The sequence below is a fragment of the Triturus cristatus genome, chromosome 2_1 (genome assembly GCF_964204655.1).
Source record: "Triturus cristatus chromosome 2_1, aTriCri1.1, whole genome shotgun sequence".
NCBI lineage: Eukaryota > Metazoa > Chordata > Amphibia > Caudata > Salamandridae > Triturus > Triturus cristatus.
Window position 1 is genome coordinate 613,586,910 of NC_140581.1, and position 24,661 is coordinate 613,611,570.

Below are 24,661 nucleotides of genomic sequence, written 5' to 3' on the forward strand. Positions count from 1 at the left end.
TATATATTGGTACCTCACGCCACTACACCTACATAGGGACAATCCCTGATGCTCAGCAGACTGCTGGTGTGGCTGTGGATCCCAAATGCTTTGCTCCACCTACTTCGGGAATGCCCGTCACTAACTGGCTATTGGGCACAAATGCTATATGAGATAGGCAAACATATCAACACCCAGCTACCCCGATTCTACGCCTACACAGTTTAGGGACTGCCCAATGAGCTGAGTTTTCCCAACAAATCACACAGCTGGCGAAAGATTACACTGGCTCTGGGGGTGGTTTTGCTAAATATACTTGCACATTAAAGGATCAGCCCAGTCACCTACACACTTAGGCTGGCGTTGTCGCCTATGGTCTATATTGGGGATGGAGAGGCTGACTAACTCTCACAGCATAAGGTACCTCTTATGCCAAACTCTGGCAACCTGTGAGAAAGTGCCCTTTTTCTTGCATGGTATTCCCCCACATTTTGCTGAATTGCTGATGTTCTTTGACTGAATGTGCCCTGGGCACCTGCTAATCAGGTATCCAGAGCCTATGTTCCTTCCCTAAAACTGCATTAAAGCCTAAACCCAATTGGCATCTCTGGCCACATGTTAGCCCCTGGTAAATGGTACCACAGGTACCCAGGGCACTGTGACCAGAGAAGGCCTCTAAGGGCTGCAGCTCTTATTGTGCCACCCTTAGAGGTCCTGTACCCTGATACTCACGCACTGCCTTTGCAGGCTGCGTGTCTTGGTGCAGAACAAAATGAAGAGTCGACATGGCACACATCCCTGTGTGCCATGCCCACAAATCACTGCCCGTGCATACATCAGTCACCCCTCTAGCTGGGTGCCCTATGCCAGTGGTGATTGTACAGGTGCATGAGCCCTGTACCCCTACAGTGCCCAAGCCCATTCCTGGGCACTGTAAGTGCAGTGGGGCCATTAAGAGTATATGGTGCTGGGAGTTTGTCATTACGAACTCCACAACACCATAATGGCTACACTGAAGACTGGGAAGTTTGGTTTCAAACTTCTCAGCACATTAAACCCACACTGATTCCAGTGTGGGATTTAATGTAAAATGCACAACAGAGGGCATCTTAGAGATACCCCCTGAAACTCGACCAACTTCTAGTGACCAGACTGAGTGGCTGCATAGGCTGCCACCAACAGACATGTTTCTGGACCCCTGGGTCGAGAGCTGCTGCTCTCAGGGGCTTGAAACAATGCACATCATGGGACAAGGTGCCAAGCCTCCTCCCCCAGGATGGGCAGGGTTCAAGAAGGAGAGGCTTCAAAGGCATGTCGCCTTTGTGAACCTCTCCAGACCAATTGCTGCTTTTAGCAACTGGTCCCCACTGTATCTATCCCCTACTTTGGGCGGGAGAACAGGCGGGAAAAACAAGTGAGGAAGAGAGGTGTGCCCACCTCTGCCAAATTCACCCCTCAGGTGGGGGAGACGAGGTGAAGCACAACCTTGAGTCCCCGCCATCTTGAGGCTGGGGGGACCCAGCCAACCAGGAACAGGCTCATGCCCCCCTCACACTGGAGAGTGGCAGAATAGGGGGTGTATGCACCCCAGGGAAGGGACCCATTGATCCCTGCCCTTTAAGTACCTGTAACGCCCCTAAATTTAGTATTTAGGGGCACCTTGACCCTTGCTTCCGAAGATCCAGACAAGAAAGAAGATAAGGAGGACTGAAGAGCCGCGCAGAGCTATTAAGAGGACAACGCCGACTGACTTGGCCCCAGCCCTACTGGCCTGTCTCCCCCTCGAACCGGCTACTGCGAAATCCCAGTGTGTCCTGCAGCCAGCAACTTCAAGAAACCCGGAGGACCTGCCTGCCTTCACTCCTAAAGACTGCATCTCCCGTGAACACCGGATTTGTTCAAACTGCAGCTTCTGCCACCAGCCAGAGACGGCGAATCCAGCCCACTCAGCACCCGCCAAACCCAGCCCGAGCTTGAGTAGAAAAACATCAGGAGGAGGTCACCCGGCAATCCTGACCCAAGATCCGGCGACCCCTGACCTGACTCAAGCCTCCAGTCGACACCTGCAGCCTAAATCTAGAAGGCACCCCTAACCGCGAGCAGGAGCTGGTAAGAAGTTTCGACCCCAAAAGGCACCCCTGCACCACGGACTTGTGTGCCCAAACAGACAGCGCCTAACCAATCCTTATCTTCCCAACTTACCTCCCCAAGTGGTGGTCGCACTCAGAAGTCCTTCGTCTCCCTGCCTGCAGTGCTTTTGCAAACTGGAGGTTCTCCATAGAAAACAGGGCACCCAACGTCGAACCAGCACTCTGCACCCGGCCACCCCAGTGCCGCTGAGGTTGCACCTCTTGTGCTACTTTGTTTCCCCATTTGCCCTGACCTTAACCCTAGGAGCTTTGCTCCCACAACCCAGTGGACTGCTTGCCAGCAGCCACCAACCGGAGGCCCCCTATCCCCCATTGGATAACATTGGACCTCAACCTTCTGCACCCGGCCGCCCTAGTGCCGCTGAGGGTGCAACAACAGTGCATCACTGACCCTGAGTCTAACCCCAGAACCTTAACTCCCACCTTAACTCCCACAGTCGATTACTTACATGTGAACAGTTATCTTGTTTTTCCTCTATAGGATAACATTGACAATTTTCTTCCAAAAAGTTTCTGAAGTGTGGAGTTTTGAAATCTAAAAAAATTCTTTAAAAATCGCACAAATAACCAAAACTTATTTACTTACCCGTTTACAGAAAATGTCCCAGTGCTGAATCCAGGTATCCAGTAAGAAAAGTAACGTACAAAGTAACTTACCTGTAATTTACTGAAAAAGCAGATTCATTTCAATGCACTGTTTTTTAAAATCTAAAAATATTCTTTAAAAATCATGCGAATAACTGAAACGCAATTACTTACCTGTTTCCAGGAAATGTTCCAGTGCTGAATCTAGGTATCCAACACTGAGTTAGAAAAGTAACGTAAAAAGTAACTTACCTGTAATTTACTGAAAAAGCCTATTCATTTCAATGTACTGTATTTGCTAAGTGTTGCAACCTACTGCATCCCCTGTAAATCAAACTAAGTACAATTGCTATTGCATTTTCAAACGGTATATCCAGCAACTTATTACTGAAAAGTATTTAATGCTTACCTGTGCCAGGCTCGCTTAGTTCTAAAAATAAAACAGTATATATTTTTATACAAACACAATTGGCCTAGAGTTCAGTTATTGAGTGTGTGAATTCATTTGCTGACTGAGTGGGTACATCAAATGCTTAACACTGTCCTCTGATACTGCCGTACTGCTCGACCACTCTACCACAATTAGAGAGTAAGGTTCTATCTAACTTTAACCCCTGCCTACCTCTGGGGTCACTTGGACTCTATACATACTATACCTCATTGTGGTGTAGTATATAGAGAGCCAATTTCTTACACAACCCTTCATCACTTTACTTTCCACCGAATTCCGTGAATTAACCTGTCCCAAATATCTTCACCTCCTTCGCCTAACAGACACGGACTCGCCTCACGAGAGCATTCCCTAGATATAAGTGCCATGGCAGAATAGGCCCTCACATACAAATAACTGTTAACATTGTGTCTCAAGGAGTTAGGGGGAGTAAAGGGATTATTGTGGGTTTTCATGCCTTTGCCAAGATGATTGAGCGATGTACGCTCTAAACAATGCTTTTTTTATTGTCTCTGAAACGGATTTGAACTATAGCCTGTTAAATTGTTCCCCCAATTGGCCACACCTTTAGCACCCTTTTAAGTCCCTAGTAAACAGTAACTCGAGTACCCAGGGCATAGATATGAAAGAGGGTCCCTAAGGGCTGCAGGATGCATTGTGCCACCCTAAGGGACCCCTCACCTAAATCATGCAGACTGCCACTGCAAGCTGAGTGTCTTGGAGCAGATATAAGTGAAAACACAACATGGTGCACATCCCTTGCTCGCTGTGCCACTGGATTCAAGCTAGACTGACTGATGAGGGGGTGATGTCCCAAAACCGGTCCCAGGATTCTTCGTTTCCGGTCCAGGGAGGTCCTAGCATGGCTGTTCGTGCTGGACTGTTCCCATGAGGAGCTGGGTCAAGACCGATCTGCATATGGCTGGGACCAAACTGGGGTGGCATAGTGAGCTAAACAATGGTGGATTAAACGCAGATCTTTTGACCGGGGGTGAGTGGATGAAATGTTTCAGCACTCCGTCCATCAGCTTATTGTGTTTGCTGCGACACATCCCTGTGTGATATGATTGCAGACACTTCATGTAGTATAGGTAAGCCACCACTACAGTAGACCTAATAGCCCCAAAGCAGGGTGCACATGTGCTACTTGTGTGGGCATATCTGCATGAGCAAATATGTCCCTATGATGTCTAAGTCAATTCTTGGCCATCACAAGTGAACAGGGAAGACATTTTAAGTACGTGTGCTGGACACTGGTAAAAACGAGTTCCCCAGCTACATTATGGCTTCACTGAAATCTATGGTATTTGTTATCAAACACCTTGCATTAATAATCCCACACTGATTCCAGTGGTGGATTTATTATTACATGCAGCCAGAGGGTACCTTTGAGGTGTCCCCTGAAAACCTACCAGCCTCTAGTGTGTTGACCTGCCTGCCACCACAGACAGGTTTCTGACCCCCTGCAGGTGAGTGTCTACGCTCGAGGGCAGAAAAAACGCCTGCTCTGGCCGGAGGTGTTGTCACCTCCTCCATGCAGCATGGCTAAGTAATCCGCATAACCAGGCAGGAGGCTTCAAAGGCCTCTGCCATGTTTGTTATATGACCACGGCTTCCACCGACAGGGGAAATGCCTGGGTCCATTTGGCACCAGGACAGGCAGGAAATTAGATATACAGGGAGGCGTGGTGCACTACCAGGTCAGTCATACCCATAAGGTGAGCTACCTTATGTGCCCCCCTTTAGGAAAATTCCACTATCTTGGTGATGGCAGAATTAGGAACTCTTGGACAGGGTTATGCTCACATCCCATGGGAAATTGGCTACCACCCTTCACTCTCCTGAACGCCCCTAAATCTAGTATTTAGGGGAGTCCCTGGCACCAGAGAGCAGATTCTGTCGACCTAAGGAGGACACTGGGGAGCCACGAAGAACAAGAATTGAGGAGCAGCAAATGTCTTGGAGCCAACCCTGCCGGGATGCTTGCTGTCCCCGAAAATTGCACCAAAGACGACTCGTCCTGCAGCTGCCGGGCTCCAAAAGCCTGTGAGAACAGCCAGCAATTCAAGGAGCAACCAGTATCTCAAGTGGAGTAGCGCAGCTACTTCCCTGAATCGTGAGGACTCCAGACAGCGAAAACCAGACAAAGGGAACTGATGTCAGTATGCAGACAGGGGCACTTTATCACTCCAGTGATGTCACAGGGACGCAATATGCTGTGCCACAACAGAGCTAGTGTCCCCGACCAGCGTGGGAGAGCTATTAAAGAATCTCTGGATCCCAACAGGTGCCTGGGATATTCAGAAGATGAGGAATCCGCAGATACAATTATCCATCAGAAAGGTCTTGAGAAAGACAGGGCATGCACTGTGTAGTATGTGAGACTGAAAAACGAAGTCAGCAGCAGAAGACCAGTTCATACAGAATTGATATCAAAAGACTATGTTCACATTGACACCTTTGTTTGACACACTATTGTAAATTAAGCTAATTACAAGGGATAACACAACTAGAGGTTCAAAGCAGAAACAATTTTTTGGGAGGGGGGAGATTTTGGAGGCGTTTGAATGGAAATATATTTTTAAAAAAAATACCTCCTTTGCGTCCAATGCGAGATTCCATAACACGTTCAATTGTTTCAAACTCATCCTCATCAGGCTGTGGAACATCTGCTCCACAAACTACTAGCAAGTCATCAGAGTCAGTCTTCATCTCTTCATCTTCTTTGTAGCAAACATTTGAGGCAGTTTGTCGACGCGATATTCTCTTATCGTAATCATCATCATCTTCATCAGATGAATCCATTTGATTCTTTTTCTGACCAAACGCTTTCGCATGTTTAGATTTAATTCTAAAGGATAAAAAGTAGCACAGACTTCAGAAAAAATATACTTTAAACTTGTAAGGGATAATTAGTGTCAGATTGAGCACAATGTAACAAAAACTATGCATGAAGACATTAAAGGATTAATATTCACAATCAGGCTGTTATACAAAGAAAAATGAGGCAGCTCCTACCATGTATGTTCACACCCTCCTACAAACATCTCCCAAAATTCACCACAGTTTAGTACAATTTGCCTATACTGATAGTGTTGAGACTATCTAAAATCTGCAATTAATAACCTAGCTATTCAGACAGATTTTTTCATTTTTCCCCACATACTTTCTTTGAAAATCATGACATGCTTTAGTGTTGTTCGGCCATTCGAACTCGGCCCATGGGAGTCGTAAGCAGAGTGGTGCAGACTAGCGAATTTGGCCGGAGCCAGAGTATGTTGATGAGCAAATCCGATGCTCACGGGAGACAAAGTCCTTTTTGTGAAGGCAGGGCACGTCCGTCAGTTTCTGGGGGGCTGCTGTTTGCAGGACACACCAGGATTCCGCTGGAGCATGTCAGGGTCATGACAGGTCGGTAGGGATGGGGCCCAAGTCAGTTGGTGTCCTCGTCTTTCTTCAGCACCACTTTTCAGTCCTCCTTCTCTGAGGAGGCAAGGTTCGGGGTTGACCTAAATACTACGTTTAGGGGTGGTTCAGGTACGTACAGGTTGAGACCAATGGCTCCCTTCCTTGGGGTGGGTACACCCTCTAATATGCCGTCCTTCGGTGGGGGGGGGGTGCATAAGCCTCACTCTGGTTGGCTGGGTCCCGCCATCTTCAAGTAGGCAGGGACTGAGCGTTGTGCTTTGCCTCGCCTCCCCCACCTGAGGGGTGGGGTTGGCAAAGGTGGGCACACCTCTACACCTATCTCGGTTTTCCCGCAGATTCTCATAGCCAAAGTGGAGGCCAGAACAGGATGGGGCCAGTTGCTGGTAGCAGCAAATGGCTGGGTGGGCTCACAAAGGCGGCACGCTTTTGAAGCATTCCCTTTGTGGACCCTGCTCATCCTGGGGAGGAGGCTTGGCACCTCTGCCCGGGATGCGCTTTATTTTAGGGCCCCGAGAGCGGGTGGCTCTTGACTCGGGCCCACAAACATGTTTGGGGTAGCAGCTGGCGAGCAACCAGTCAAGCAGGACACTAGAGTTAGCTCTTGTTTCAGGGTGCATCTCTAAGATGCCCTCTGAGTGCATTTGGCATTAAATCCCACACTAACATCAGTGTGGATTTAATATGCTGAGAAAAGTTTGATATCAAACTTCCCAGATTTTAGTAAAGCCATTATGGTGCTGTGGAGTCCGTAATGACAAACTCCCAGCACCATTTACTCTTAATGGCAGCACTGCACTTACAATGTCTAAGAATGGACTTAAGACACTGTAGGGATACAGGGGTCATGCAACTGTACCGTCAACAATGGTATAGTGCACTCAGCTAGAGGGGTGACTGATCTATGCCAGGGCAGTATATTGTAGGCATGGCACACAGAGAAGTGTGCCATGTCGACTCTTCACTTTGTCTGCTCCAAAACATACAGCCTGCAATGGCAGTGTGTGAGTGTAACGGTACAAGACCTCTAAGGGTGGCACAATAACTGCTGCAGCCCTTAGAGGCCTTCTCTGGTCTCAGTGCCCTCAAAGGTGAGGTAGTAGCCCCTTAGGACTATTTGCAAAACCCACCTGTCCGACGTGATGGATTGCCAGTGGGGAAGGTGATGGTGAATCCTGCTGCCCACTGGCCGTTGATGGGCATGAAATGTCGGACATGGAGGGTTTGGAGGCTTCGGCAGGGGGGAAAAGGGGGGACTGGCCCGCCCGCTGGTTCCCGGATCCGCGAGGTCCGCGGCCATGCAGAAGCTGGGCAACTTGCGCAAACCGGTGGCTGGACTGGGCCGGACATGGCTGGGCGCCCCCTCTTTAGCCACTTAAGTGAAGAAAAGCAGACTGGAGTGGTCAGGAAGGCGTGGTGAGGCCCCAAGATTTGGCCGTAGACCGAGAATCTTTAAAGTGCTTGTGCGCAGAGTCTGCTTTGTCACCAAAAGGACGACGGCCATTAAAGGGCATGTCCAGCAAGGTTGACTGGACATCCCCCGACAAGCCAGATGTCCTCAACCAGGCGTAGCGCCTAAGGGCTACCGACGTGGCAACAGTGTAAACATATTAACACTGGGAAAAAACCTGCGCAAGCACAAACCAAACGCCATTCAAAGAAAGGAAAAGGAGAGTGAGAGTTGTTTTTATTTCCACCTGAAGGGGCCAATACAATGTAACTTGGTTATATAAGATAAGAGAAAGAAAGACTGGGCTAACATTATCCTGTTTCAATTTTGTTGTTTAGGAATGTCAATAAAATATTATTTCTTCTTCCTTTTTTCAGTTTTGTGGTCTTTGGTCTAAAGATAAATGGGTTAGAAGCACGTTTTAGGTGTTTTTATTTATTTTATAAACTGTAGAGAATCAGGAAAAATCAAAATCATATTTGATTTTTGGGCTACGTTTGAGTCTGTCACGGATAGGAAAAATGTAGGTTTCATAAGACTCTTTCCCAATATGTACCATCACATTTACCCACAGAGAATGGGTAAAAACCCTTTATACATCAGCCCCCTTTTCTAGTGAGTCAGTATTGATAGTAGGTGAATTACCAAACATCCAAGGCATTGAACATTCAATGCAAGGAATAGTGACAGGTATATGTGAAAAGAGTGCAGTCACAAAGCATCTGGGATACTGGTGAAAATATGACACCAGACTTTTGAAAAACATGGAACGCAGTGTCACTTGGAATGCTGCTGCAAAAAGTTCTTACCAAGTTCAACCAACATTGGAGTTATTTTGTTTGCATCTGCAGTGATTCACCTACGTATATGAAAAAGTTGTGTGATAACCTGTCAAAATCGATACCGGAGCAGAAGTGCTTCCCTGTAAGATATCCTTACTACTTGTTAGATGGTATGCTGAAAGCATTTTTACAATCTTCAGAGTTGATGATGAATGCCATTTACTTTTTAGTCCATTCTGGTGCACTGTTTTGTTATATTATATTAATTTAATTTCTTAAGCGCAACGGTTACCCGAAGGTGTCCTGGCGTTAGCTACTGCCTTTCGATCAGCGAGATATGCGATTACCTATGCAGTGGAAAGCCACATTTTCAGTCCTTTCCTGAATGTCATCAGCTCAAGGGCATTCCTAGGATGGAAAGGAAGCTCATACCACGCCCTTGCGGCACAAGTGACTTTTTAAACAGGGTAGAACGACCCCTATGGCTCCAGAGGAACGAAGAGCTCTCCTGGGGATGTGCCATTGAAAACGCCGTTTCAGGTGGTCCGGGCCTATTCCTTGAAGGGCTTTGAAAACCGTGCACAGGGATTTAAATTGAATCCGTTGTTTCACTGGGAGCCAGTGTAGCTTATTTCATTCTTTTATGACCGAAACAAACTTTAGTATCCTGGTCAGTAGTCTAGCTGCCACGTTTTGCACCAGTTGGAGTTTGTTTAAATATTTCCTTTTGATATTGAAATAGAGGCTGTTACAGTAGTCCACATGTGAAAGGATTAGGGATGTTATCACTGTCTGTTGACTGTCTACCGGTAAGAATGACATCATTTTCCTAATCATTCTGATGGAAACTAGCAGAGGCAACTGCATTTACCTGGTCCCCTAAGGCAAGTTTGCCACTACGACCCCCAGGTTTTTTGCTTTCCTAGTTGGTTCAGCGAGAGTCCCTAATTCTTCTGGCCACCAATCTGGGGTCCAAAAGTTGGCATTATTTCCAAAATGAAGGACCTCCATTTTGCTGGAGTTATGCACGGAAACTAAAACACAAATATTTCTCATTTTGTGCTTTGTATGGATTCAAAGAAAGAGTCATCCCAACTGTGTCACTTAGCTGGTGGTTCTCAGTCCTAGAGGCCATTAAAGGCAAGAAATGTGAGGATCTTTGATCACATATTGATAGTGATTTGAAAAAAGGTACACTCTACTGCATTCTAAGATTTTTACAAGAAAGCATGACTGCTGTAGTGGACATAATAAAAAAAACTAGAGTCTGAAAACAACCTTGTCTACCGAGTGGTGTAGATGTGAAACATCTCCTTGAGTGTAGGCTGGGCGACACTTTTAGTGACATTGGCACTGCTGAGACGGAGACGGAGACGTCTCAGCAGGTGTAATCGTGGTGTGGGTGACCCGTGTCCTGAGTTGGAACATTTTCGGGATCGTGGATGGAGGCAGGCCAAAAGTAATGTTGGCTGGCGCCGAAGAGGCTGCTGGAGCTTTTATTGGGCCGGAGCCCGACGTGTCCTGGAGGACCGTTTTGGTTTTGTTGCTTTGTGCCGCAACAGGTCGCACTTGGAGCGCCTTTGAGGCTTTAGCGCCGACCAGGTCTGTAGAGGCGGCCGTGGACTTTTTCGGCGCCGGTGGGTCATCGAGTCGAGGGGCGGGAATGGCCGTCGACGTCTTCGATGCATGAGGCTTTGGTGTTGCCGTGGAAGCGATGTGAGACGCAGCAGGCCGTGTGACCTTTGGTGTCGGAGTCGATGGCGTCGGCGCCGGGAGCCGAGCAGGTTTGGGGGCACCGGAGGCCTTTTTCCGTATGCCGACTCCGACGTCGGCCGCTTCAAGTTCGGCACCGAAGTCTCGCTTGGTGCGCTCGGTGCCGACGCGTTTCGCTGGCGTCGAAGGTGTGGAAGGCCTCGATCCGACCAGCGCCACTTTTGGTTTCGGTTTCAATTGAACCAGTGCAGCTTTCGGTTTCGGTTTGGAAGAAGGGAAACCAGCCGGTTTAGGTAATAATGGCTGCCGCTGAATGTCCGAGGCCGGGCCCGAGGGCGGGGCCGAAGAACTGCGGGATATGTCTCGGGTAAGGCCCGAAGGCGATCCCTCGACCGGAGCCATAGACTGTGGCACTGGACTCTCTTCAGTCTGAACGGGTAGGCCTTGCTCGTCTTGCTTGCCCTAAGGCCTCATCATAGTCTCCTACCTCGGTGTCGTCTTCATCTCTGCGAAAGAGTGATTCGTCGACGTCGTCCGATCCGGAGTCATGTTCGGAAACGGGACTGGAGGGTAGGATCTCCAATTCTTCGACATCTTCGGTCTCGGCGTTGAAGATGTCTGCCGGGGCCGGTGCCGCGTGCTGCGCTTCGAGTCTCGCCGCTCGTCGATTCCGTAGAGTCTTCTTGGAACGGAACCGGGCACAGGCCATGCATGTAGATTCGTCGTGATCCGGCGAAAGGCATTTGTTGCCCACCGGATGGACGTCGATGTGGGGATATTTCGCATTGCATACCGGACACCTCTTGAATGGTGTCCTCGATTCCATCGTCGATGTCGTCGATGGGCAGGTAAGATGCGAAAAGTCGGTTCTGAAAGTTAGTAAACTAACAAAGGTAGTATCGAAACCGATCGAGAAAACAGTACCGACGCGAACTAAAGGCCTTTTGGCCTCGACAAAGTTTTTCCTAACTTGAGTTAAGATAGCACATCCGAACCCAATGGCGGAAAAAAACAATCTGAGGATGGAGAGGATGCCCATGCGCACTGTAGTCCAGGGGAGGAGTCACCTATCCAAGGATACTTCGAAGACTCTTCCAGGACAACAACGTGCAAACATCCGGACCCAACACTAGGCGGCGATCTATGCACAGATATGAATTCAGCAGCCCACATGCCTCAAACATAGCCCTTCACCAACCATGGCATTTGAAGTCAATGAAGCCTCACTGTGGTACTCTACACAAGTTATAGATCCCTTCCGTAAAGGGAAATTCTTCCAGGAGTTTCAAAAGTGCTGCCTCATTTTTGACCGTTTTAATAACTGAGGGCATATGCACCCAGTTCAACGCGTATGTTGCAGAACCTGTCGCAGAGAATCACAATCTTCAGGTGCACCAGTATTGGCATGGAAAGCTATGTCAGCGGCCAGAGTTAGCAAATTGTATACTGGCTATTTTGGCATTGCCTGTCTCAAGTGCCAATGTTGAGAGGGCCTTTTCACAGATAAAAGTTTACATGGGAAGGAAAGAGCAAGCGTGCGTGACCAAAGACTCACTGAAGAAGAAATGTATGGTATACTACGATAAGTTTGATTTGTAAAAATGTATTTGGACCTCATTTACATTGTACGTACACTGTTTATATACCATGTACTATTAGTGCAGAAAACAAGCAATAATGAAAGCAACAAGTTCCATAAACAATGGAAAAACACGGTTTATGTTGTTTTTAATGGCGCGAAAATATGTAACCACTGTTTTTTTAAGGTATTGAAATCACTTCAAAACACTGAAAAAAAGCAACCAGAATTTACCAAAAATAGAAACTGAAAACACGAAAGTCTACATATAGTGTGGGAATATCGGCCCAAGAGGCATGCGGTATTAACAGACCGCAGCACCAAGCTGGAGGAAGAAAACATACGCTTCCCAAGGTGATCCAGCTTTTTGGATTTCCTATCTCGAGGAGCAGAAGGGAATGTGCCCTTTTAAGAAGAGGCTTGGACCACCAAGCTCTCAGGGGAAGGGTGATGGGTGAGGCAGACTAGGTCACCCGGGGCCGGGCGATGGCAGCGGGCAATAGTCCTTTCCACAGGAGCACCTGTGCTGGGCTTGGACCAGCTGTCCAGGAGGACGTCTGTGAGGGCTTTGTTGAAGGGCAGAAGGGGTTCAGAGGATGAGGCCGCAGGCTAAATCACCTCTGTCAGGAGGTTAGTCCTGACTGCCACTGAAGGGAACTCAAGGCCCAAGACCTCGGCCGCCCTTCGCACCACCACAGCGTAGGACGCTCCCTCCTTCATAGCCACGGTAGGGGGGAGAAAGCATGCCAAGGACCGGCGTCGATCCGGATCCAGACGTGCAGTGTCTAGCTGCCCAAAGACGAGGTGAAGGGCCTCGTAGAACTTGCAAAGCTGGGCAGGGGACGCTCCGGCTCCAGGAAACTGGGGGAGGCGCGGAGTCGTTCCTGAAGTAGGCACCAGAGACAGGGCCTTAGAGCGAAAGCGCTCCAAGTCCTGCGTCGTGTCTGCTGACAGACTGGGAGAAGACGAAGAGCGTCGGTGCTTCTTCACCTTCTTCTTCGACTTACCCGAAGACCTTGAAGACTTGGAGTGCAACGAGATGTGGGGGCTCCACGAGCGGTCTCATGACCTTCCCCTCAAACGAGACAAGAACCAACGCAGTGCCGACTGCCAGGCCTCCAGCAGCTTTCGGGACCGCTCCCGCAAAGACTTTGGTTTCATGGCCCGGCAGTTGTGCTCCAGTCACCATAGACACACAAGGTGCAAATCCGTCACAGACATCAGCTTGTGACAGGAGTCGCAAGGCTCGAACCCAGTCCGGCGTTGGGACATCCTTTGATGGACTCGAAAAGTCAACAAAAACGTTGAAAAGGGTTAGTCGAAAAGTGAATAAGGGGTAGTCTAGCAAGGCTGGCGCATAAAAAGAAAACTGACGTCAGCGCACAGGGGCGGCATCTATGTAGGCACCGCAACGTCATGACAGCGACAGACAACAGACACGGAGTCCACCGACGCGCAGGGGTACTGCTCAGAAAAAAATCTCCAGATCCAGTTTTAAGCCTGGGGGTGATTCTAATGTAAGGAATCTATAACTAACAGTCGCTTTCAGATGAAAAACATAAGACCCACTGTGCTCTTTGTAGGCATCTGAAACATGCAAATCAGTACAGACGGAAAGGTAGTAATCGCTCCAAATGAATCGCTGATAACTTTGATTGTTTTCCAATGCCCCCCCTCCCTACACCAACACCCCCCCCGCTTTTTTTTTTTTAACCCAATCCAGGTAACAAGTAATACATTATTAAACTGGATTACTGAAAGCTGTTTTAACTTTAGGTTTTTTCTCTGGCAGGGGAGAATTTTTCCTTATAAAAAGAGGAACAAATCTTGCTCCCACTAGTTTTGGTTGTAGCCCACTAAAACTCATAACTTTAAAAATGGGATTAGCCAATGATGAAGCATGCCCCGATTATGTGGTTGAGGGCCTTGCAATCCCCAGGAGCACATCTGTCCCAAATAGGTGTATTTAGATATGGTAAACCATACTTTTCTATTATTGTGTGTATAGAGAATGGGGTACCACCTCCTGTACTGAGTCTTCAGCAATAACGAATAGTTTCTTACCTGTCGGTGTAGTTTTGCAGCTTGAAGATCTTTCTGGATTCACTATGCTGTGCATTATTCCGCGATCTTGTGGTTGGGTCCGGATTCGTAGTCTTTTCTTTTTTTTTTTTTGTAGCCCAGGTGGGCGTCGACGACCACCATTTGGTGCACCTCCCGTGACGTCGTCGTGCTTCCTGCGGAAGTCCCACCTTTGGGGCGCCATCTTCGGGTTCTTTTTTCCTTTTTTTTTTTTCTTTTTTTTTTAACCCTAGGCGATTGATTAATTCTTCTTGTCCATTTTCTGTAATTTTTCATTCCTTCTGATCTTTTCCATTTCACCCCCTCTTCCTCCAGCCTCATCTTCCTGGCGGAGGTGGGTGGGTTCGCTAGTGAATCCAGAAAGATCTTCAAACTGCAAAACTACACCGACAGGTAAGAAACTATTCGTTTTGCAGCGTGAATCTTTCTGGATTCACTATGCTGTGCATAGACTTTGTAGCGGTTTTCCTAATTTTGTGGCGGCTGGGTGGTAGATGAGCGTTGGTCGTTGAAAATTATGTTGAAGCACCTTCTGTCCAAACTGTGCTTCCTTGTTCATCTGAATGTCCACGCAGTAGTGTTTCGTGAACGTGTGCACAGATGCCCAAGTTGCCGCGAGGCATATGTCCTGGATGGGCGTGTTCGCCAGGAAGGCCACGGTGGCCCCTTTCTTCCTTGTGGAGTGAGCCTGAGGCCCCTCCGCTAGCTCCTGTCCAGCCTGTTTGTGGCAGAATTGAATAGTGAGGGCAATCCACCTAGCGATGGTGCCCTTAGTTACTGGCCTACCCATGAAGCTAGTAGCAAAGGACACAAACAGCTGCTTCGACTTCCTGAGTTCCTTGGTTCTCTCAATGTAGTGCATCACCGCTCTTCTTGCGTCGAGGGTGTGCAGGGCCTTTTCTGCGTTTGAAGTCGGGTTTTGGAAGAAACTTGGTATCTGAATACTCTGATTCATGTGGAACGCCGACACCACCTTGGACATGAAGTGTGGGTCTGTTCTCAGGACTATTCTGTCCTTGTGAATCTGAACGTAGGGTTCCTGTAGTGTTAGTGCTTGAAGCTCGCTCACCCTGCGTAGTGAGGTTATGGCCACCAGAAAGGCCGTTTTCATCGTCAACATCTGCAGTGTGGCCTTGTGAATGGGTTCAAACGGTGCCTTCATGAGCTCCGTCAGCACCACGTTCAGGTTCCATGCCGGCGGCGGCAACCTTTTCGGGGGGGCCATCCTTTTGGCTCCTTCCATGAATCTCTTCACCACCTGCGAGATGAAGAAACTTCCACCCTTTTCACCTCTGGTGTAGGCCACGATTGCCGCTAGGTGTACCCTTAGGGAGCTCGAGCAGAGGTTACTCTTTAGAAGGTGTGTGAGGTACCTCAGTACTGTTGAGTCTCTTGTCATTTTGTTTTGCAGGCCCTTTTTCCTGCACCACACAGTGAATCTCTTCCATTTTGCGCTGTAGCATTTTCGTGTAGTTTGTTTCCTTGCCTCCCGTAGCACTCGCATAGTGCTCGGAGGCAATCTTAGGTGTGCGAACTCTAGGTCTTCAGGAGCCATGCCGCCAGGTTGAGGGTCTCTGGCTCTGGGTGCAGGACTTCTCCGTTTTGCATTGAGAGCAGGTCCTTCCTCCTCTCGAACCTGTATGGATTGCCTTGTGCCATTTCTTGAATTAGTGAGAACCATGTCTGCCTCGCCCACTGCGGAGCCACTAGGATCAGAGTCATGTTGCTGGTTCTGCACTTGTCGAGCACTCTGTGCAACAGGGGTATCAGTGGAAAGGCGTAGGCAAATGTCCTCGACCAGCTTATCCATAGGGCATTTCCCTGGGATTGCTGATCTGGTTGTCTGGACGCGAAGCTTTGGCATTTTGCATTGTGGCGTGTTGCAAATAGGTCTATTGTGGGAGTTCTCCATCTCCGGAAGAGTTTTTCCGTTTCCTGGCCATTGAGCTCCCACTCGTGCGATGCCGAGGTTTGCCTGCTTAGCCAGTCTGCCTCCACATTGTCCTTCCCCGGTAGGTGAATTGCCAGTAGATCTATCCTGAGAGGTATGGCCCATCTCCAAATCTCCTGAGCTAGAGAGGAGAGAGGGAACGACTGTGTCCCCCCTTGTTTGTTGATGTAGAACATTGCCGTGGTGTTGTCTGTTTGAACCAACACCCTCTGGTTGTACAGGTGCCTCTGGAATGCCTTCAGGGCTAGCAGGATTGTTTTCAACTCGAGGTAGTTGATATGGCGAACCGCATCTGCTGGAGCCCACAGACCCCTCACTCTGAGGTTGTCCATGTGCGCTCCCCATCCCTTTTGCGATGCGTCCGTGGTAATGGTCACTGTTGGGATTGGTGGTGTCAGGCTTCTCCCTGCTGTCATGTTGTTTCTGTTCCACCAAGTTATCTCCTCCTGCACTGCGTGCGTAACAACCACTAGATCCTCCCAACTTCCGTTTGCTTGTGACCATTGCTGTTGTAGCCATTCCTGGAATGGTCTCATGTGCAGGCGTACATTCGGCACCAGCTGGATACACGACGCCATCATCCCCATCATCTTGCTCACAGCCCTCACTGTCAGAGCTCGCCCCTTCTGGTAGAGCCGCGTCTCCCTCAGTAGTGCATCTGTCCTCCTGTCGCTGGGCACTACTGTACTGTTGAGGGAGTTGATTTTCGCCCCCAGGAAAATCTTCACCTGTTCCGGTTCCAGCGATGACTTGCCCCAGTGGATCGAGAACCCCAGATTCGTGAGGGTGTCTGTTACGCGTTTTGCGTGCCTCTCGCACTTCTCGCGTGAGTTTGCCTTGAGCAGCCAGTCGTCTAAGTAGGGGTAGACATGGATTCCCTGTCTTCGTAGGTGGGCCGCGACCGCCGACAGGCATTTTGTAAAAACCCTTGGTGCCGATTTTAATCCGAAGGCCAGGGTTGTGAACTGGTAGTGTTCCTGTTAGATGTTGAATCTTAGAAGGCCCTTGTGTCTTCTGTTTATTGGGATGTGACGGTAGGCATCCTTGAGGTCCACGGTGACCATGAAGTCTCCGTCTCTTATTTGGGGCAGTACCTCCTGCAGCGAAGTCATTTTGAACTTCTGCGTTCTGATGAACTTGTTTAGGTAACGCAGGTCCAGGATGGGTCTGAGGTTTCCGTCTACTTTCGGGACCACGAAGTAGTTTGAGTAGACCCCTTTGTTGCGTTCTCTGAACGGCACTGCCTCTATGGCTCTCTTTTCTAGAAGTTTCCGTGTTTCTTCTCTGAGTAGTGCCAGTTCTTGGGCCGATCTCGGTCTTCCCTTTGGTTTCCTGTTTGGAGGTCTTTTCTCCAACTCTACGCAGTATCCGTACTGCATGATGTTCCGTATCCACTTGTCTGTGGTTATACGCCGCCACTCCTGAAGGTAGAACCTCAGTCTTCCGCCTACTGGTGTTGTATGCTCGTAGGCTTTTGAATATTTTTTCCCCCCGATGTTACTTTTTTGCGCCTCACCCTTGGGGGCATGACGAGGGTAGGCGTCCTCTTGCGTGCTGAGTCACTTTGATGAGGGCTGTTCGCCCCCTCTCCTCCTTTGGCCATGTCCGTTCCCTCTCCCGCGAAAGGACTGGCCCCGAGGTTGGTACTGCCAGTTTTGCTTCTGCTGACCTTGTCCGTGACTTTCACCCTGCTGACCCTGCTGGAACGTCTGGTGCGACGGCCCCTGCTGGCTTCCTCCCCTACCGTAGGGTCTCCTCGAGGGATTGCCTCGCCTCATTCCCCTCAGCTGTAGGGCCCCCATGGACCTCGCCGTTTCGTTTTCCTTTTTCAGCTGGGTGAGCTTCTCGTCCACTGTTGCTCCGAACAGTGTCTCTCCGTTGAAGGGGGTGCCAAGGATGTTGTTCTGCACCTCCGGTTTGAATCCCGAGATTCTTAGCCATGCATGCCTTCTCTCGGTGACCCCTATGGCCATGAGTCTTGCTGAAGTCTCTGCCCCGTCCAACGCCGTCTTTATACACGAGTTGGCGATGTTCTTGCCTTCGTCTATCAGGTGTGAGGCTCTCTGGCGGTATTCTTCGGGGAGGTGCTTTACTAGCTCCCCCATCTCGTCCCAGTGCTGGTACTGGTGTCTATTGAGGAGTGCATTGGAATTCGCCATGCGCCAGTGCATTGCGGCGTTCCTCTCGACCTTTCTTCCTGTGAGGTCTATCCTCCTGCTCTCCTTATCAGGTGGTGGGCCCGAAGTTGCTGGTACGTTGGCCCTTCTCCTGGCCGTGGAAGCTATGATGGAGTCGGCGGTCACGCTACCCTTGATGTAAGGGGGGGGTCCAGGGAGGAGTGCTTATATTTCTTCTCTGTCCTGGGCGTGATCGACCTGCAGGTCGCTGGTTCCTTGAAGGCTTCTCTCCCCTGATTCATCACACTTTGTAGCATGGGGAGGAACTGGCTCCTTGTCTGGATGGGGAGCAGGGTCTCGAGGAGAAAATCGGCTTTCGGCTTCTCCTCGTCGAGTTTGACGCCGAAGGCTGTTGCTGCGCTCCTGACCACCATATTGTACACCCCGATGTCGTCGGGTGGCGAAGGCCTCGAAGGGTACGTGTCCACGGGCTCCTCCGGGTTTTCGTTGTAGAGATCCTGCCATTCGATGTCGTGGCTGGTAGATGGCGCCGAGTCGTAGAACGACTGTTGGTCTTCTTCCTCGGCTTCACCATCATAATAGGGCTCTTCTTCCTCTTCGAGATCCCTTGCTAGTCCTTCGGTGTCGAATTCGTCCTCGACCTCGACGACGTCCGCCGATGAAACCGTTGGAATCTTGAATTCCTTCATCTTGGCGTCGAACTCCTTCTTCCTTTGAAGGATGTTCTCCATTTCGGCCTCGAGCCGCCTCTTCTTTTTCTCCATCTCGGAGATGCTTTCGGCGTCGGCCGCGGGTCTTTTCGATGAAACTTGCGTCGGCGTCGACCGTTCTTTCTGCGTCGATCGGCCCGTTTCCTGGGTTGTCTTCGACGACCCTTGCTTTTCGGCGTCTTTTGGCACCAGGGAGTCCTTTTCTAAGGATCCGCTCGGCCTCTTGTCCATGGTTCCCCCTTTGGTCGTCAAAGTTTTCGGCGCCGGGGCTCCCTTCGTGGACTTAGACTCTGATTTTCTCGAGTCACCCTCGTGTTTTCGAGGTACTTTCTGTTTTGCGCTCGACGATTCTCTTACCTCGTCTTCTTTTTTCTTGTCGGTCTCTACGACCGTGAAGTTTTCGGCTGTCTCGGCGACGTTGTCCTCGTCGTCCGTGGAGAGGCCCAGATCGTAGAGCGACGGGGCCTTACCCTTACCATCCATGCTGGCGTTGGCTCTTCTCTGCCGATCTCTCACCCTGAGCGTCTTCGGCGCGAAGGCTGAGCAGGCGTTGCAGTCCTTACTCTGGTGTTCGACCGGTAGGCAGAGGTTGCAGACCGGATGCTGGTCCTTCTGCGCGAACTTGTGGTGGTAGTTTGGGCAGAACTTGAATGGCGTCTTGTCCATTGCGCTCAGGGCCTCTGAGTGCGCATTCTCCAAGGTCGTCGAAGAAAAAGGGCGCTGAACCTCCTTTCTTCGCGCTCCTGATGAAATCTCTTCCTTTCCTGTGATATCCTCTAGTATTTATCGACGAAACTCGCTTTTCTTTCTTCTTCCTTCGAGTGTAATTCTGGAGCTTCCCGATGACGATCCAGACCCAACGGCGGAAAAAAGAACCCGAAGATGGCGCCCCAAAGGTGGGACTTCCGCAGGAAGCACGACGACGTCACGGGAGGTGCACCAAATGGTGGTCGTCGACGCCCACCTGGGCTACAAAAAAAAAAAAAAAAACAAAGAAAAGACTACGAATCCGGACCCAACCACAAGATCGCGGAATAATGCACAGCATAGTGAATCCAGAAAGATTCACGCTGCAAAACAGCAGTGTCTCTCTAAAACAGCTCAAGCTTTCTCTATTAAGTTATTCATTTTTATCTTGACTATCTTGTTCTTACTAGGTTTGCTCTTGAAGGAATTATTTACCACATGGTCTCTCGAGGAGAAGTAGATTTTAACCAAAAAATGTTGCTCTCTACCCTTCTGAAATGTGATTTCAGCAAATCATTGGTAGGAAGGTTTAGTTTCAGGATCTACTGACCCATATAACCCATCTGAGGAAGTACAGGAACCAGGAGCCTGGGGAATCCAATGTGATGCTCATTCAGCACAGGCCTGGCGAGAGTTTCCAAAAATAAATCCCATAATGGATTGAGAACTTGAACAAAGATTTGTCTTAAGGGAATTTACCAGTTTTACAATGATACACACCAGCCCTAAAAGACAACAATTCTGTTCAATTGAACTCTAAAAGTGCAGGCTTCTATGTGCCATCTTGCAAACGAGATCACGTATCAACAGCAGGTCATCCTATTCTCAAAGAACTAAAACATTATGACCTGGTTTCCTACATAAAAACGATATTGACTATGGAAGCTGGTCTAGTGCATTAACAACCAATCGAGTATGAAGGTACACATAAATATATATGCATACTCATGATCTCATTCCTGACTGACAGCAGAGGGCCCACAGGAACGACAGAGGCAATCTTCTTACTGGTACTGACAGGCCTTCCCGATGGTGCCAGGAAACAGCAACAATCGCTGCAGCCTCCCAACCCGAAAAAAGAAAAGTAAGGGGGTTCACAAGAGAAGCTCGTCTTTGCATCCTGCCTGACAAGTGGAAAGATGAGGAACTTGATGCGGCTGCTGGTGTCACTGGGTAAGGAGTGTTCATGCATGGAAGGCTCAAAAATTATTTTAAAAGTTCAACATTTATTCAGACAAATTATCAATCATTCTTACCTATTTGGAGGTTTCCTGCTTTTAACCTTGTGGCTTGGATGGTAATCCGATTCACTTCCCTCACAGCTGCTTTTCTGTCCATTTGTTACCGATTCTGAATCTGAACTGGAGCTTGTATCTGACTCAGAGTTGGAACCAGACCTTGACATATTCCATTCCTCACTAAGAACGAACAGAGGAAAAATACAAATGCATTTTCTATTTACAAACTGAGAAAAATTCCCAACAGCGATATTCGTCTCACTGGGGGTTCACTTTTTGCAAAGAGCTTTGATCCTATTCAGGTGGTCACTCCTCGGGTGACAACTGTCACACAAATTACCAAATCTCTTCGCATGAGGAAATGAGGCCCTTGAGACAGGTAAATTTTACTCTTTATTCACAGACAAAACTTAATATTTGCAGAAAGAAGCCAGGGTGGTTCAACCAGCGAGGTCCTGATCACAACTTGTAATATCCTCTATTATTTCATTTATTTTTTAAACAATCATAACCAAATTCAGTCATGAACATTTTACACTCCTACCAATCCATTAGGGATATATAGCTTATTGACAAGTGCTTTTCGGTGATTTGTTGTCGATGTCTGCAGAGTTATATGACAAACAATTATCCACTGCTGTTTCTCCACCTGCAATTAATTTTGTTTTAAATGCACCATATCAGCCACACAAGGTCTCTGCATTTTGTTTACAAATCATACACATCAAGCCCTTTTTTGGGCTGTACAAATTCAAATTAGGAACTTATCCAAATGTTCCACAATGGAAGTCCCTTGTGCGAATATTAATTTTCAAATGCAACATACTTCTCGCAAGTGGGCTGCGTATTTCTGCTCCCAGCACTACACCTACACACACACCTACACCCCTACACACACACTTTTTTTTCCTCTCTCACCCTCCCTCCCTCCCTGAATTCTAGGTCGAAAACCGCACCTCTATATGAAGCACTGTACAACACCACAGATGCCCTAAATCGGCTAACCTCAAATGTCTGGTTTTCTAACAGAGTTTTTAGCACCTTGAAAAGGGACAAACCTATTTTTGCAGCAAAGTCTTTTAAGCATTGAAGTACCTAGTGCTACCCACGTCGAACTGAAAAATGACATTGGTCCAGTGGAGGGCCTTATGCCGAAACAAAAGGTCCTCATGTATGGATTTTCTGTTGTTGCCGGTTTTGATGCTTGGATGAATAAAATAGCTTTTTATGTGGGTCATATTCAAGTTTTTAAATTCATTTGGAATGCGGCTTCAGTCTTGATCCTTTGAGCTGGATGAATTTGTACAGAAATTTGTTAAGTATATTGAAAAGAACAGAGTTGAAATGTGTTAAACCACTGAAACTTGCACTAATGGTTTCCAAAGAGCAGAACCCATTAGCCCCCATCTTGCACTACCCACCATGCTGCATGGTGGCTATTTGTTTTATTTATTATTTTCACTGCCAGTGCCAAAATGGTATTTTGAGCATGTGGGTGGTGTGAGGTATGGCAAGTGCTGTGTGCGTTGGAAACCATAACTGACAAACTTCAGTGTTTTTATGTTTTGAAACAAAACCATAACTCAGTCTTTAACATTTTTCAGTTCTTTTTATTTAGTATGTACTCTATTTCAAACCCTTGCTGTCCATGACCTAGGATGTGTCAGCAAAAAGTGGCTGCCACACCACCCATTGAAGGCCAATTCCCCTGGGAGAGGAATGGGGTAGGGGCGAGGGCTTTGGCCACTAGGCCTGTCCCCATTCAATTCCTGTGTCCAGTCAGCGATGGGCAGTCAACCTATGCTGCGCAAATTTCAGTTGTTACACCAGGAATCATTACATCACACATTACATACATGCCTTTACATCCTGAAATGGTTGGAGCAAGAGAAATTTTAATTCTTGCAGTAGCCAAGTAGATTTCTTTTTAACATGGTTCCGGCCTGGGAACTGCAGAGTTGTGAAAGACAGAAATCCAACCCACAAATTTGATAATCCCAAATGCTTTTATTAGTTTTGTGGATCTGTTAACTAGTCTTAGAGATCGAAGACTTAAAAGGAGTTGCCTTCTGTCCAAGCTACCGGGATACAACAAGCTTCAAGAGGCCTTTTGTGCAACGGCTAAGCTAACCAGTGGTAACTGGACCTGGGCTGGACCCTACTGTTGGCCTCTGACTGACACCATGTTAGCCTCCAAGTGGCTCCCCCCAGGTACTGGGGGGCTTTAAAAGTGTATTCCAGTAGTGGATTGGGACTTAATGGACTAAGTTAAAAAGTAAAACCTTTGGCCAGGACAAACCTGGTTGGTGTACGTGACCAACATACCATCGCGGTCAGCTTCAAATTGTGCTTACATCCCAGTCTACTGAGACCATGAACTATCCTTGGCACTTCGTGCTTCTTGGAGCTATTTCTACTTAAAAATGTAATAATTCATATTTCTGTTTTGGGCGTTTATTGCTTTGCATTTCGACTTTATCACTGTTTTGGTATTGCAGAAAGACTTTACACAATGCCTTAAGTCAAGCCTGTCTACTCAGTGCCATTGCTACAAGAGTGTTGGGCTTCGGTTAATTTCGTGACTTTGGGGAGGATTGTGCTTATTCCTAGTGGTAAATATGCATCCTGGTGATGACCCTGGAACACCAATAGGGTCGAAAAGGCATCAGCAGTGAATGGAAAAAATACTTTTTGCAGGCATATTTGCCATAAAGAAGCTTTGAATTCTTTTGAAATGTATCTGTTAATGTTCCTTTGGCTTTATTTAACCCCTTCAGTGCCCATGACGAGCTGGACTCGTCATGGGCCGCGGTGGCGCTGTGCCCATGACGAGTCCAGCTCGTCATAGACCCCGCCCGCTAATGCAACGGCCGGCACTGGGCGGGGAAAGGGGCGGGCACTGAAGGGGTTAATAATTGGACGTTTGGCCTTTCTTGACTTTCTCCATTTTTAATTGATGACACTTTATAATGCAATTTGGTTGTCTGTCTGTCTCACCTGGACCTTGAAACACTCACTTTATAGGACGCTATTGCTTTAGTTGACCTTTCATATACATTATGTCTCTCAAAGACATTGTCTCTCAAAGTCTCCTTTGCATATCTGTATTTAAAAACAGTACAATACAGATACAGTTGTTTGGAGATTTGTAGATATTAGTAATCTCTCTAACAGATATGAGTAATTACTCGGTCTCAATTCTGTAAAAAATATCCTTTGTGATAAATAACTATTTGGAAATTGTTGCTTTTCGACAAAAATAACAAGCAGTCAAGTTGAACAGACAGATAGGGGCAGAATAAACTTGACATGGATTGGTACCATGAAATTTGTTTGCTGGAAACAAAGCTCTGAAAAAATTGTTTAAAGTTTATGTAATCCACTTCGAAAAGGTTATAATCTCCACTATGCCCGTACTACAAATTCAAACATATCGGACCTACAGAATTTTGAAATGTAACTTACTCTTTATGTTTTTTCTTTTTATTTCCATTAGACGACTCATCTTCAGAGTTGTCATTGGAGGACGAATCCTGTATACAAAAGTAAAAAAAATTAAACATGAATCTAACAATATGATTCACCCTGGGACTATTTTGCTACAAGGTTTAGTAATCATCCATCAAAGCTGAAAGAATTATATACAGCAAGCTGTGGTTTGCTCTGCAGTGCAAACGGTA

The 24,661-nt window shown here is 47.9% G+C and overlaps 1 protein-coding gene across 3 annotated transcripts in view; it reads right to left on the reverse strand.

The window, feature by feature from the left end:
* Positions 1 to 24,661, reverse strand: part of CHD1 (chromodomain helicase DNA binding protein 1) — a 1,484,343-nt gene that overhangs the window by 1,338,194 nt on the left and 121,488 nt on the right. For all 3 annotated transcript variants that reach the window (XM_085632544.1, XM_085632543.1, XM_085632545.1), the window contains 3 exons: positions 24,447 to 24,514; positions 21,000 to 21,161; positions 5,760 to 6,016 (listed from right to left, as the gene is read on the reverse strand). In XM_085632544.1, coding sequence (XP_085488670.1) covers positions 5,760 to 6,016; positions 21,000 to 21,161; positions 24,447 to 24,514 — 487 coding nt within the window. The remainder of the gene's footprint in view (positions 1 to 5,759; positions 6,017 to 20,999; positions 21,162 to 24,446; positions 24,515 to 24,661) is intronic.